At 43.2% G+C, this 13598-nt stretch overlaps 1 protein-coding gene across 1 annotated transcript in view; it reads right to left on the bottom strand.

The window, feature by feature from the left end:
- Positions 1-8936, bottom strand: part of NUS1 (NUS1 dehydrodolichyl diphosphate synthase subunit) — a 32493-nt gene extending 23557 nt beyond the window's left edge. The window contains exon 1 of the mRNA XM_058735095.1: positions 8402-8936. Within this exon, the coding sequence (XP_058591078.1) occupies positions 8402-8816 (415 nt within the window). The 5' untranslated portion in view covers positions 8817-8936. The remainder of the gene's footprint in view (positions 1-8401) is intronic.
- Between the last annotated feature and the right edge of the window lie 4662 nt (positions 8937-13598).

Here is a 13598-nt window from a genome sequence, read left to right as displayed (position 1 = left end):
GATTACTACTAGAGCTATTGCATATTCTTTCAGCATTTAGGTTTTCATCATATTCAAGGAAAAGAAAATATATTGCCAATATAATTGGTGAACATAGAAATTAAGTGGAATGAAGGGCATCATATGAAGCCAGGCAAAGGGGTAATACAAAGGGGTCTGTGGGCCTTGGTAATGAGCTGAGAAAACATTCCAAGTACAACGGAAACCGTTGGAAGGTTTTACTCAGAGCTTAAATGACGTTATCAAGAAAGAATCACTTTGCTGGTGAGTAAAGAATGGATTATACAGGGGCCAGAATATAAAGGAAGACCAATCAGGTGGCTACAGCAATAATCCAGGTGAAAGATAATGATAACTCAAACTGAGGTGGCTACAACGAAAAACCAAAACAAGTATCCAATTTGGAACATATTCTAGAAGTAGGGCCAGGGAGGCCTGTTGGTAGATTATAGGTGGAATGTAATGTAAGAGACTCACAGAAGACATCTAAGTTTTTAGCTTGAGCACTTACTAGTATGTTTTAAGATGGGAAAAACTGTGAGAGAGGTCTGAGGAGAGTGAAATTCGAGACATGGTTTGGACATGTTAAGTACCTGAGATGCCTAATAAAAGTAAACCTGTTAGACAGTGAATTAGATATGGAATCTGGAATTACGGGAGAGATAAGGACTGGAGATACAAATCTGGGTATGAGCATTTAAAGGACTTTTAAAATGATAAGGTTAGAGAAATCATCTGGGACAGGGGTCAGCAAACTAAGGCTATGGGAACACAGCCACACCCATTCTTTTATGGCTGCTTTTTGGCCTCATTGGCAGAGTTGAGTAGTTTTAACAGGAACCCATAACCCACTAACCTAAAATATTTACTGGCTGGCCCTTTAAGAAAAAGTTGTTGACCCTTGACCTAGGAGATAGCAAGAACAACAGAAGGACAAAGGCATATATGCAGCACAATACTCTAGGACCCCCCAAAATTTAGAAGTGAAAAAAATGAGAAGCCAGAGGCTCAGAAGGAACATATAGCAAGACAGGAAGAAATCCAAGCATACGTACGTTTCAAAGAGAGGCGAATTAAGCATGCTCTATCCACCCATTCGATTATATGCTATATTCAGGTACCTTACTGGAGTCCTTTGAAATCTTTACTATACCAATCAAAATGACATTTTAGAATTATAGGTTTCAATATAGTCTACTCTTTCACTCAACTCATGTACACGTTAACTGGCTAATACACCCATGACATACATACTTTTTTCAAATTCAGGAAACCAAGTAAGGAGTTTAATTAGACAAATCTTATCTCTATTCCTTAAATCCTGCTTCTTCTAAAATTTATGTGAAATGAATAATCAATTCCATAAAATGAGACTTTTAAAGCACATATTTAACATATTTTCTTTTAAATATGAAATTACAGGGCATTAGGTGGCTCAGTCAGTTGAGCATCTGACTTCAGCTCGGGTCATGATCTTGTGGTTCATGAGTTCGAGCCCCATATCAGGCTTTGTGCTGACAGCTGAGAGCCTGGAGCCTGCTCCAGATTCTGTGTCTCCTTCTCTCTCTGCCTCTCTCCCCCCAAAATACACAAACATTAAAAAAAAATTAACTGAAATTAGAATTTTTACCATGGTTATTCCCTCCTTTCTACAGAAACAGACTTTAAGATATAACTAACATCAAGTATTTATAAGGCTACAGGAAGGGAAGACAGAAAAGTGAGATAAACACTGAAACAATCTCTCCTAGTTATAAAGCATCTCATCAGCTATGGAATTAATGTAATACTTCTTTAAAAATAAATGCCTGTCCTTCAAAATGGCCTACCTTTTTTCCTTTTAAACTAGACACTTAAGTAAGTTACCTAGTGGCTACCTTCATTTAATTTCTCTAACAATCCATTTACAACACTATCAGAGGCAATCTTCAGTGAAGAAAATATAATACTTATGGAGCAATTATTTAAAATTAAAAAAAAAAACTACCATTAAAATTTTATATGACTCAAGCAGTCCTAAAAAAAATAAATCTTATACACCATTAAACAGTTTTATTTCAAGAGAGAGCCCCAGGATTAGGAATCAGCGTGTTGTAGCAGGGAAGGTATGTGTGTGATGGTGGCACAGCATAATGGAACGAGTGTTGTGTTTCAAGTCCCAGCTCTTCAGCAGGATAGATGTGTAAAATTAACAAGCCATGTGGCCTCTCTCAGCCCCTGGGTACACATTTTAAAAATGAGAGTATCTTCACAGACTCTGCTCACCTGACAAAGAAACAGTTCAGTACAGAGCAGGAATACCATGATATTACATTTAGTTGATTAAAAAAGCGTCCTATGGGGCGCCTGGGTGGCTCAGTCGGTTGGGCGTCCGACTTCGGCTCAGGTCATGATCTCGCGGTTTGTGGGTTCAAGCCCCGCGTTGGGCTCTGTGCTGACAGCTCGGAGACTGGAGCCTGCTTCAGATTCTATTTCCCTCTCTTTCTGCCCCTCCCCTATTTGTGCTCTGTCTCTTTCTCTCTCTCTCAAAAAAATGAAAAATTTTTTTAAAAATTAAAAAAAAAATAATAAAAAAAGTGTCCTATCAGTCACAGGATGAACGTTTATATTAGTGGTAGGAAGAAAATTCTATTTGCCTTCATATTATGTTACAAATCATTTCTATCACCTGTAGATAAGAACCACTTTACCGAGGCTTTCAGATGACCTAACATAATTAGGAACAGTACTAAAAGTGACTATTGTAGTCCCATTCTCTTAGGAGTGTAAGTCAGTATAGCAAAATGGTTAAGTATAAAAGCTTTGGAATAATATTTAGTTCAAATTCTAGACCTGTTCCTTACCAGATATAGGTTCTTAGCTTTCTCAGTCAGTCTCAGTTTCTTAATTTGTAAAACTGCTAAGGGTTTAACGGACTTCTTTGCACAGAAAGAATTCAACAAAGACTAATTATTCCTATTAAGTAAAGGTTTATTTTCATAAATAGATCCAGTACTATGGTTAACCAGAAGGGTACTCAAGAGAAGGTCATTTCAAAAGTTGCCAAAAGCAGAATAAAGCTTTTCAAAGTCAGCAAAACTGGGGATGGAATAATAAGTCAAGAGGTTACCTAGGAAGTAATAGAACGGACATTACAAGAATTGATGATAGCCTTTTGACAGGTAGCTAACTCTCTGGCACAAAATGAAGAAGACGTTCCAGGATGCTAGGATATATGTGAAATTATGTACAAGATGTGAACTACACAAAGGTGAAGATTAGGAACAGATGTTGCCTTCCATGAGTTTCCACATGAGGGAAGACAAGTAGCCTAGTTTGTACTGCTCGTTGTGTCAACATGTAATCACAGTACAACTGGATTTTCAACCCTCCTTCCAACTCTGTATTTCAACATAAGGAGAAGAAGAAGTATTTAGTAAGACCATGCTTCCCAACAGCATCTCCGTCAGTGTGCCAAATATGTAACTAGGGGAAACTATGTTCGCTTCCTTCCATTATTCTAAGGTTCCTGGGTACTTGTGCTCAGAAACAAATTACACGGAGAACACCAAGCTACCTACACGCTGTAGGAGAAGCAATGATGAGAAGGATGGACAGTATCTGGGGAGCTTAAATCTAGTAAGAAAATTGAGGCACATATACATGATTACTATTTTAGAAAATCCAAATACCTTTCAAGATGCAAAGTTCTGAGGAGATTCAAGAAAAGAGCAAGATTAGGAATGGAACAGTCAAGAGAGACTACATAAGAGGTGACAGGATAGACTTACAAGGATCAATGACAGCCTTCTGACAGGGAGACAGCCATTTGTCAGGAAAAGGAGAAGAGCCATTCCGGGGAGGGGAACATCAAGTAACCTAAATGTGGATGAGGCAAAAGGTATATAAAATGTGAGAAGTAGGTTAGGGAAGCCGTGAGTACACTGGACAGACATTTTTAATGCCAGTGTGAGAAATCTGTACCCAAAACTAATTTCAGAAGACACCTAGTACACATTTACAACTACGGAAGTAACACTAGAAAGAGCATCGTGAAAGATTTCTGTTTGCTTGTTGCTGGATCCTCACACGGAAGGCAATGCCTTATCCTAGATCACTCCAATTTATAACGAGCAATACTAAAACCCTACCCAGATTTCCTCATTCATGACAAGGAACATGAAGAATGAATACTTTGAGGCAAGGCAAGCAGCAGAGTATCCCTCAATTTGTGTTAGGGTCAAACTTCAAGGCACAAAGGCAGTATATAGGCAGTTGGGTAAAAAGAGATGCTCAGGTCCCACTCCCCTAATTCAGTCTGATCAATAATTGTGTTGAATCTGTAGTTTTTACAAGTATTCCCAGAAACTCCTTCTCACATGGTCCACAGGCCACATTTTGAAAAATACTGCCCTACAGCAAGGTCCCCAACATGGCACCAATATAACTGGGCCGAAGAACAGGCTTCATCATTGAAGATGAATAATACATACCCAGATAATGTGGAGCCCAGCATACTTCAAGTGAGATCCAGGCCAGCACAACACCCCTAAGGTGGTAATACCAAAAGTCCCTGAACTCCAGGTTTTGTGCCATCCCAATTATGGTCATTTCTTGAATTATAATCATGGAGACAAATTGGGCGAACCTCTTTACTAGAATTCTGGGCTTAAGAAATCCTGAGAAAACAACTCCAATTTCTAATATGTGAAAGAATTACTGGCAGAAATTATTACAATCAAGAAATATGGCAGGTAAATGAAAATAAAAAGTTCAGTTTGCTGGCAATCAAACCAAAGAAAATATCAAGGGGTTTTTTTAAGTCCAAGAATAAAATATAATCTAGATTCAATTATAATTAATTAGAATGAATACTTACATAAACTCCAATTCTTAAGTGACAGGGTACAGAACAGGGAAAGATGTAAGAAGGTACAGTAGCTCGTCTCCGGGATCCCTGCCATCAATCCCCCTGCCTGACCCCCATCCTTCCCACACTTGTCTCCCTCGCACCTTTCTGGATAAGCTATTTTCTCAATGAGAGGTAAAGTCTATTTCACCATTTTCTTGATTTGGGCCAGACCTGTGATGTCTCAAACCAAGAGAGTACAGCAAAAGTAACACTGCATGGTTTCCTAAGCTAAGTCAAAGAAACCGTGTAAGCTTTGGCCTTTGGCTAGGTCTTTGAGAACTTTTTCTGGGAGAAGCCAGCTCTATCATCTGACTACCCTGAGGCCACTGTTAATGAGGAAGCCTAAGCCCGTCAGGTAGAAAGACTGTGTGAAGACAGATGACCAACCTGCCCTCATCGATTCCAGCCATTACGAACCAGGTATCAGACTCATGACAAGAAATTTTTATGTCCTGGCCACTATCTGACCACAACCTTATGAGTGACCAACCCCCAAAAAGAAATGACCAACTGAACTGAGTCAACATATAAGCTGTTGTTTTAAAACACTATGCCCCGGGGTAAATAACTGGAACAGTCACGGAAACCTTCACCCTACCTCATTTCTCAAGTTTTCTTTATAAGAACTTGCTTATATTTACGGCTCCCCACAGTCCTCAGCACCGTTGTTAAGGCTTGTCTGGTAGGAATGCCACCAAAAGGGAATTCCCTAGTCACATACAGAGCAGGGAGGGAGAGAGAACACTGCTGTTCGTGCTAATCCAAATTCTACCTACTTTGGCAAAGCCTAGCTCAAGTGTCACCTCCTTCCTTATCAGGGGCATATGGGGGTGACCCTGCTTTGCAGGGATTTTTCTTTCCTTAAATAAAGTCTCTGCCACTCACTTAGCATTTATATATTAGCTTGTATTAATTTTTAGTAGACATCCTTGAGATACTTTAACTTTCTTAAGAAACACAAGTTCTTGTATCCCTTTGTATCTCAGTGCTTTACACCATAAGGTACTCAATAGATGTGGCATTTGTGAATATGTCAATGGGACTTTTTTTAACTTATAAAGAGATGGGTTTAAATAAAAGTTTGTTTGGGAAAACTAAATAAAGCGTAAGCAGCTATACCTCCCCTGAAAAGGACAACTTTTCTCACATATCCACAGGTCGTTTCCTCACCTCTTTCCGGTCAATACTCAAAAGTCAACGAGGCTTTCCTTGCCCACCCTACTTAACGCTGCACCCCACCATTGCCTTTCAACATTCCCATTCCCTGTTTCATTTTTCCTCATTTCACTTATGATCTAATTTACCACTCTTTTACTCTTATATAATATTTGTCAGGCTTCCACTAAAGTGTAAGTTCCATGAGCACAGGGATTTTTGTCTGTTTTGTGCACTGGTGTACCCCATGCCCAAACGAATACCTGATAGTTAATAGACAGCCAACTGTCACTGTTGAATGAATGAATGAACACCAAGAATGGGTACGTCAAAAGTCTCTTTTTCAGGGGCGCCTGGGTGGCTCAGTCGGTTGAGCGTCCAACTTCGGCTCAGGTCATGATCTCATGGTCAGTGAGTTCAAGCCCCGCATCGGGCTCTGTGCTGACAGCTCAGAGCCTGGAGCCTGCTTCAGATTCTGTGTCTCCCTCTCTCTCTGACCCTCCCCCGTTCATGCTCTGTCTCTCTCTGTCTCATAAATAAATAAAACATTAAAAAAAAAAATTTTTTTAAAAAGTCTCTTGTTTCAAACAATGAAATTATCCCCTTAAAAATAATTAAAACTGCTTTTACAGTTGGGCACAAAGTGCCCTATGTCAATTCCCTGGAAATAACCTTAAAACTCCTTCAGGTTTTCAGTCAATACCTGGTTAGCTTGACTTCTCCCTGTTCATCAACAATCACTTTTCTTTTAGCAAATATGGCACAAGATATTTCTGAACCATATCAGCAATTCAAGAACAGGAATTATCAGAAGAAGAAAGTGTTGCAATATTACAATCTGTAGGCACAGTCACCAAGTTAAACTATGTAGCTATATACATCTGCATTTCCTACTAGAATGTAAAGGTACTTGCTTTAAAAGAATCACCTGTATATAAGGGATTCACTTATAAGTTAATTCACCCTATTGTTTAATGGCTTTAACTGATTTCCATTTCTGCTTCACTTGTTTCTTTCCCCACACAGTGTTTCTGTTGCATTGGTTTAAGCAAAGACTGGGTTGCTTCCTAACAGTCCTGTATTTCTATTGGTCTGCTCAGTTCTTTGGCAAGTTCCATAAAATGTCAGCCCCTATTAAACTTTACCCTACAGGTTATATCATCAGTTGATAATGACAGACTACTGAGTCACTATATTCCTTGCTGACTGCACGGAAGGTGACAGGTCAGTCAAAGATTACTCTAATACCCTGCAAGAGTTCCTGTCTGACCTTGACGTACCCTTTCGGACAAAACCCTGCACTTACACCTGCCTATGTGACAAAGATTTAAAGGAAAAAAAAAAAAAATCAAACCGTAGCGTCTGTGGAGCATACCAGTAATTTACGTTACTGAACAGAGAAGAAAACGTTAGTTTTCTTTCCTTCATACCCATACACCTAAATCATTGTTATCGTCACATCTTTATATCTAAGGAAAGGAAATGACACTACTTTCAGGATCTGACTGAAATCCAAACCTGCCATTTAGAGCCTTCCTCAACCTGACCTCCTAGTCATCATTTCAGTCCAAAGGAAAGCCCATTTCCTCTGCATGAACTTCTCAAATTCCTCCAATTCAGAATTCCTCTCCCCCATTCTCATTGTGGTTACTTACTCCCAACACTTCTTGCTATTCACCAACAAGTTACTTATGTATCTACTCCCCTAAACCTGAGAATCCATGGAGTTAAAAGTAAGATTACAAGGAATGTATTTATTAGCACAGTGCTTAAGGTTTGTAGCCACCCAATAAATGGTGAATTCTCGTACTTAAAAAATTCCCCATGGTTAAATGCATTCCCTCAATCGAACCTTAAAAAACGGCAATTACTATATCAAGTACTGTGTTAGCCTCTAAGGATCAAGGATTGCACACTATCCCAGACCTCTGAAGACACACGTGACTATTTTCATTTTGCCTATCCAGACTCTCACATACTTTTTGTAAGCCCAGTTCAAACGCTACCTGCCCCCAACCACTGAGCTTATGCGCCTTCACAGACTAGCAATGATTTAAGAGCAGTGCCTTGAATCTCTCTGAAGAAACAGTGTAGTAAAAAACACAAACAACAAAAAAGGTTGGGGCGGAGGGCAAATACGTGGAGAAGCTCAGATGTTGGTGTTTGTGTTCAATAAAGCTTATCTCCCTTCCTCGAAAGCGCTAGCACCGTAATTTGCCCTGAAGTGCCGTGGGATGGGGCAACTGGAAGAGCAGGGAGCGCTGCGGTGCGCGGCGCGCCGCGGATACACCTGCCGGATGTGCGGTCCCCCCCGGTCGGAGACGCCCGGGTCCCCCTACCCGCGCCGGACCTCACCTTGGTGGTCGTAGACGCTAATGTAGGAGATGCCCACAGCCATACACCACACCACGAGGCTCGCGATGTCCGTGAAGCTGGGCTCCTGCTCCTCTTCGGTGACCACCAAGCCCATGTGCACTGGCAGCTTCTCCAGGGAACGGCCGTCCGCGCGCCAGCGCAGCCGGGGGTGGGCGGCGGCCGGGCCCGGCCTCCCTCGCGGATGCCGGTGGTGACGGCGGTTCCTGCCGACAGCCGGGGGCTTGCGGAGCGTGAAGCCGAGCGGCGCTAGGACCGCGGCAGAGGCGGCGCGGCAGCAGCGCCGCCAGATCCAGTTCCAGGTGCCGAACCGAACGCGGAGCCAGGAGGTGAGCGTGCGGTGCAGGCAGAGCAGAGCGTGCAGCACCCGCCACACCAACTCGTACAGCCCCGTCATACTCCCGTGGCGTCCAGGCGCCCTCTCCTCCCGCCCTCCCACACCCGCGGTGCGACGGCTTCTTATCCAGCCCTGCGGCCGGCGCGGGCCATCACTCCACGTTCCCCCGCCCCCCACGCCTGAACCCCTTTCCACTGCCAACACCTCACCTCGCCCCCGCCGCCATCTTCCTCCTGCCTCGGCAGCCCCGCCCCCACTAGTACATGGACAGTTCTGATTGGTCGATGCGGAACTCTGACGCGACTTCTGAGTCCGAGGATGTGGCCTAACCAGACGCCGCGAAGGAGAGCGAGCTCCTGGGAACTAAGCGGGTTGGGGACCGAGGGCGCCCCCTAGTCGTGTGGAGAACGAGGAACAGACGCCGCCAACCCTTGCCCGCAGGACTCGACAGAAAGGCACTTGTCTTCAAGGTTGGAATGGGCCACCTCAGGCACTCCGCGTCCCTCGAGGCCTTGGGCGTCTTCTACTGCCTGTCTCCTCGCACGGCCCCGCCAGAAACGGTTTCTAAGGGATAAAAGTGGCCCAACTGGATTACATTACATTGCAAACGCCAGAAAGAACCTAGGAACAGAAGGTAGCCTTCAGCAAGTGCTGATGTTGGGGGTCAACGAGGGTCCTGGAAAGGAGGGGTGCGGAGACAGAAGCGTGCGCCTTACGGAGGTCCTGCTCCTGTTCTTTAGTCAAACCTTGTACCTGAGGCTAATTCTTCCCAAAATGTGAATGAGGATCTTTAGGAGTGCTCTTGAAACATAGTTCTGCCCATGTCCTCCCCCTCTAAGTGGAATCTTTACTGGCTGTCCATTGCTTAATACAGAAAAGGGGGTTCCACGGCCTGGCAATCCAGTCAGTTTATTGTTTTGTTCGTTCAGCACGCGATCGCCGACTACCAGTATGAGCGACCTGAGTAACCACCTCTCTCTGGTGGAAATTGCCCATGCAGTGACATCATCCCCTTCACACAGGCTCCTGTTCCAGCCCATCTGGACCACAAAGTATTCCTCCAGGCCAATTCCGTACCTGCAGGAGTTCTGTACCTTTTTTGCCCCCTTTGCTCTCTTGCCTTCTCCTTAATCCCTGTTTCCCAAGTAGGTGTTGCCCGAGCCCCAACCCATTTCCCGAGCATCATCGTACAGGCCACGTCCTCAGTGAAAATTCTCTTGATCTCCTAGCCTGAAGTCATTTCTTCCTTGTAAATCTCACCACTGTTTGCAAATTTCATGGCTCTACTTATTACACTTTCCATTTTCATATTCAGTTTACACTTGAGGAATATAGTGGGTTAGGCTGCCAAAACTCCCCTTCCCTCAGTCAAAAATCCTCATATAACTTTTGACTCCCCCAAAACCTATTAACAGCATACTGTTGACCAGAAGCCCTACCAGTAGTACAAACACTGGATTAACACATATTTTGTATGTTATATGTATCATATCCCTTATTCTCATAATAAAGTAAGCTAGAGAAAAAGAAAATGTTATTAAGAAAATCATAAAGAAGAGAAAATACATTTATCAAAAAAAATGTATCAAAAATCCAGTAGGAGTGAACCTGCACAGCTAAACCTGGGTTGTTCAATGTGAATATATATATATATATATATATATATATAAATATATATAAAAATACAGATAGATATTTATACATATAATATTGCATGTTGCATATAGCATGTATAAAATAATTGCATTTTTGTAATGCCTACCTAGTCTTTGTTCTCTCAAGCCCTTTTTCCCACGGGAAACATCTGTTAACTTCTTGGCCACATACCTTAGTGTTTCAGTCATTGTCACTTTTTGGACTAGTCTCATTGTCCAAGACTCACCTCATTTTATTTATTTATTTTTAAGAGATGTTTGAGAGTTTTAATGTTCATTTATTTTGGAGAGAGAGAGAGAGAGAGACAGAATCCAAAGCAGGCTCCAGGCTCTGAGCTGTCAGTACAGAGCCCGACACGGGCCTCAAACTCACAAGCCGTGAGATCATGACCTGAGATGAAGTAGGACACAACCAACTGAACCATCCAGGCTCCCATCACTTCACTTTATTTTGAAACTGGAGGGGCACCTGGGTGGCTCAGTCGGTTAAGTGTCCGACTTCGGCTCAGGTCATGATCTCACGATTCGTGAATTCGAACCTGTTCATGGGTTCAAGCCCCATATCGGACTCTGTGCTGACAGCTCAGAGCCTGTAGCCAGCTTCAGATTCTATGTCTTCCTCTCTCTCTGCCCCTCCCCTGCTCATGCTCTGTCTCTCTCTCTCTCTCTCTGTCTCTCAAAAATAAATGTTAAAAAAAGAAACTGGAATCTCATGTCCATGTCAAAGTTTTTCTCCCTTTGGCAGTTCAGCCAGGGGAAGTAAGGGCTAAGCACCAGGCACGCCCTTCACTCCCTTCTACATCTCTCCAGTCCCTCTGTCTGGTGATGGACAAAGAGGAGGGAGAGAGGAAAGGCGGTGACCAGGAAAGCCTGCAGTCTTCTTCCTCACTAGCCATTGCCATTTATGTGACTACGGGATGCTCTGCTAAGGAAGCTCTTCAGGCACCAGCATCCTTCTGAAATTTGGCTGTGTATTCCAAGGGACAGCCCCCCCCACACACACACACACACGGCTACATTTCTCTGTTCTACTCACCTCTATGCCCCAATGTTTGCCACTTCTGGCAAGACTAGAGGCATCAGTCTCATCTCTCCATGGTCAGCTCTCAGGTCTGCAGGCACATGCAGGCTGCAACTTTTGTACTTCCTTGAATTGCAAACTTAAGCAAAGGGGTTCTAGCTCCATTTCTGTCTGACAGTATCCCACCGCCCCCCCCCCCAACATGCAGACCCTGCCTCCTGTCCTCAGTTGTTTGTTTTTTTCCTCCAAGAGTAACCGTAGGTAGGGTAACAGGTCTCTTGACTTCAAAATGTTCAGCCTCCTGAAAGGAGATAGGCAAGGGCTCTCCCCTTTTCTTCTTTGCCATCTTTCAGTAGGCTGAGAATGGAAGTGTCAAATTCCAGCTACTTCTCTGCCCTTAGAAGGAGCTGGATTTGGGGGCACCTGGGTGGCTCGGTTGGTTGAGTGTCCGACTCTTGGTTTCGGCTCAGGTCATGATCTCATTTTTGTGAGTGCAAGCTCTGCGTCTGGCTCTGCACTGCGGTGCAGCGTCTGCTTGGGATTCTCTCTCTCCCTCTTTCTCTGCCCCTCCCCTGCGTGCACTGTCTCAGTCTCTCTTAAAATAAATAAACTGAAAAAAATTAAATAAAAAAGTAGGAGGTAGATTTGATGCCTGTTGTTTTCTGCCACAATTCTGGAACAATAGGAAAACATATTATCTTATTATGTATATCCATTCGATCCAAAACTTAAGGACTTGTCTCTTTTCTAAAGAATTTCTAATTTTGTCACTTGCGAAAAAAAGAAAAAAAGCAATGAATGTGGCACTTTTAGGAATGTTAAGTGTTCATATAAATAAAGTGTAATATAAATTTTGAACTTCTTAAGCATAATTCCCACCACCCAAGTTTTACCAGGGACAGATAAATGCAGAAAGAATTCTACAGCCTCAGAAATATGGTAAGTCTCAAACATTATGGGGACAAACATGCTGTGATTCCAAGTGTATGACATTTTTTTTTTTAATTTTTTTTTCAACGTTTTTTATTTATTTTTGGGACAGAGAGAGACAGAGCATGAACGGGGGAGGGGCAGAGAGAGAAGGAGACACAGAATCGGAAACAGGCTCCAGGCTCCGAGCCATCAGCCCAGAGCCTGACGCGGGGCTCGAACTCACAGACCGCGAGATCGTGACCTGGCTGAAGTCGGACGCTTAACCGACTGCGCCACCCAGGCGCCCCCAAGTGTATGACATTTTGATATGTCACCTCGACATCCTCGTTAAATCTCAGTCAGGTTCTGATGCTTGCTCTCTCTCTTCAAACTGTTTTTTGGGTTTTTGTTTTTGTTTTTGTTTGCCATTTAGAATGCCTTGTAATTTTTATTTGGTGATTGGACATGATATACTGGGTGGAAGGAACAGTCCTTTAGTAATGTGGTGTCAGGGTGCAGAGGGTGGGAAGCGTTCTGCAATCCTATGATCAGATCTCAGTCTTTTAGTGAGCCTTGTGCCTCTGGTCTGTGAACTCACAAGTATTTTTCAGTTCCCTAATCCACCCCCCGTCTTATGTGGGCCAGGATGACTAGACAGGGCTGGTGTTGGGTATTTCCCTTCCCCCTAGATTGGATAAAACCCCAGTAATTTACACTGTGGTAAAATAGTTTCTCTTGAGAGTACCCCCTGTTAAGAAGAACAGAATGCTCTGGCATCTTTCAAAATGGCTCTTTTTCTCCTCCTGCTGTTAGAAGCATGAGGAGATTTTTCCCCCTAATATTCACTGGAGAACCTGGTTGAGTTCCTGAAGGTGAAGCTTACCTAAGTGTGGGGGACCTCCTGTGTCTGCCAGCCCCTCCAGAGCTTTTAATTCTCAGACTTGTCCACTCTGAGCCTCTAGCAATTATCCATCACAGGTCAGATTTTTCTGCCATAGCACAGGTTCCTGCAGAGGCCTCTGCTCAGGGCTTTCTGCTCCTGTGATTCTCTGCATTCACCTGGCTCTCTAATTGGGATCTCACTTTCTCTTATGGATCAAAAAAGAGTTGTTGATTTTTAGTTCATTCAGCTTTTTTATTTGTGGTTGCAACAGATTGACAACTTCCAAGCTCCTTACATGGTGAATCATAAACTATAAGTCAACTATGAGTTTTTAAAAAGTTATTAGAACACGGCCACATTCATTTGTGCAT

This window comes from Neofelis nebulosa, chromosome 6, assembly GCF_028018385.1.
Source record: "Neofelis nebulosa isolate mNeoNeb1 chromosome 6, mNeoNeb1.pri, whole genome shotgun sequence".
In the NCBI taxonomy this organism is placed as follows: domain Eukaryota; kingdom Metazoa; phylum Chordata; class Mammalia; order Carnivora; family Felidae; genus Neofelis; species Neofelis nebulosa.
This window is presented reverse-complemented; position numbering and strand designations above follow the sequence as displayed.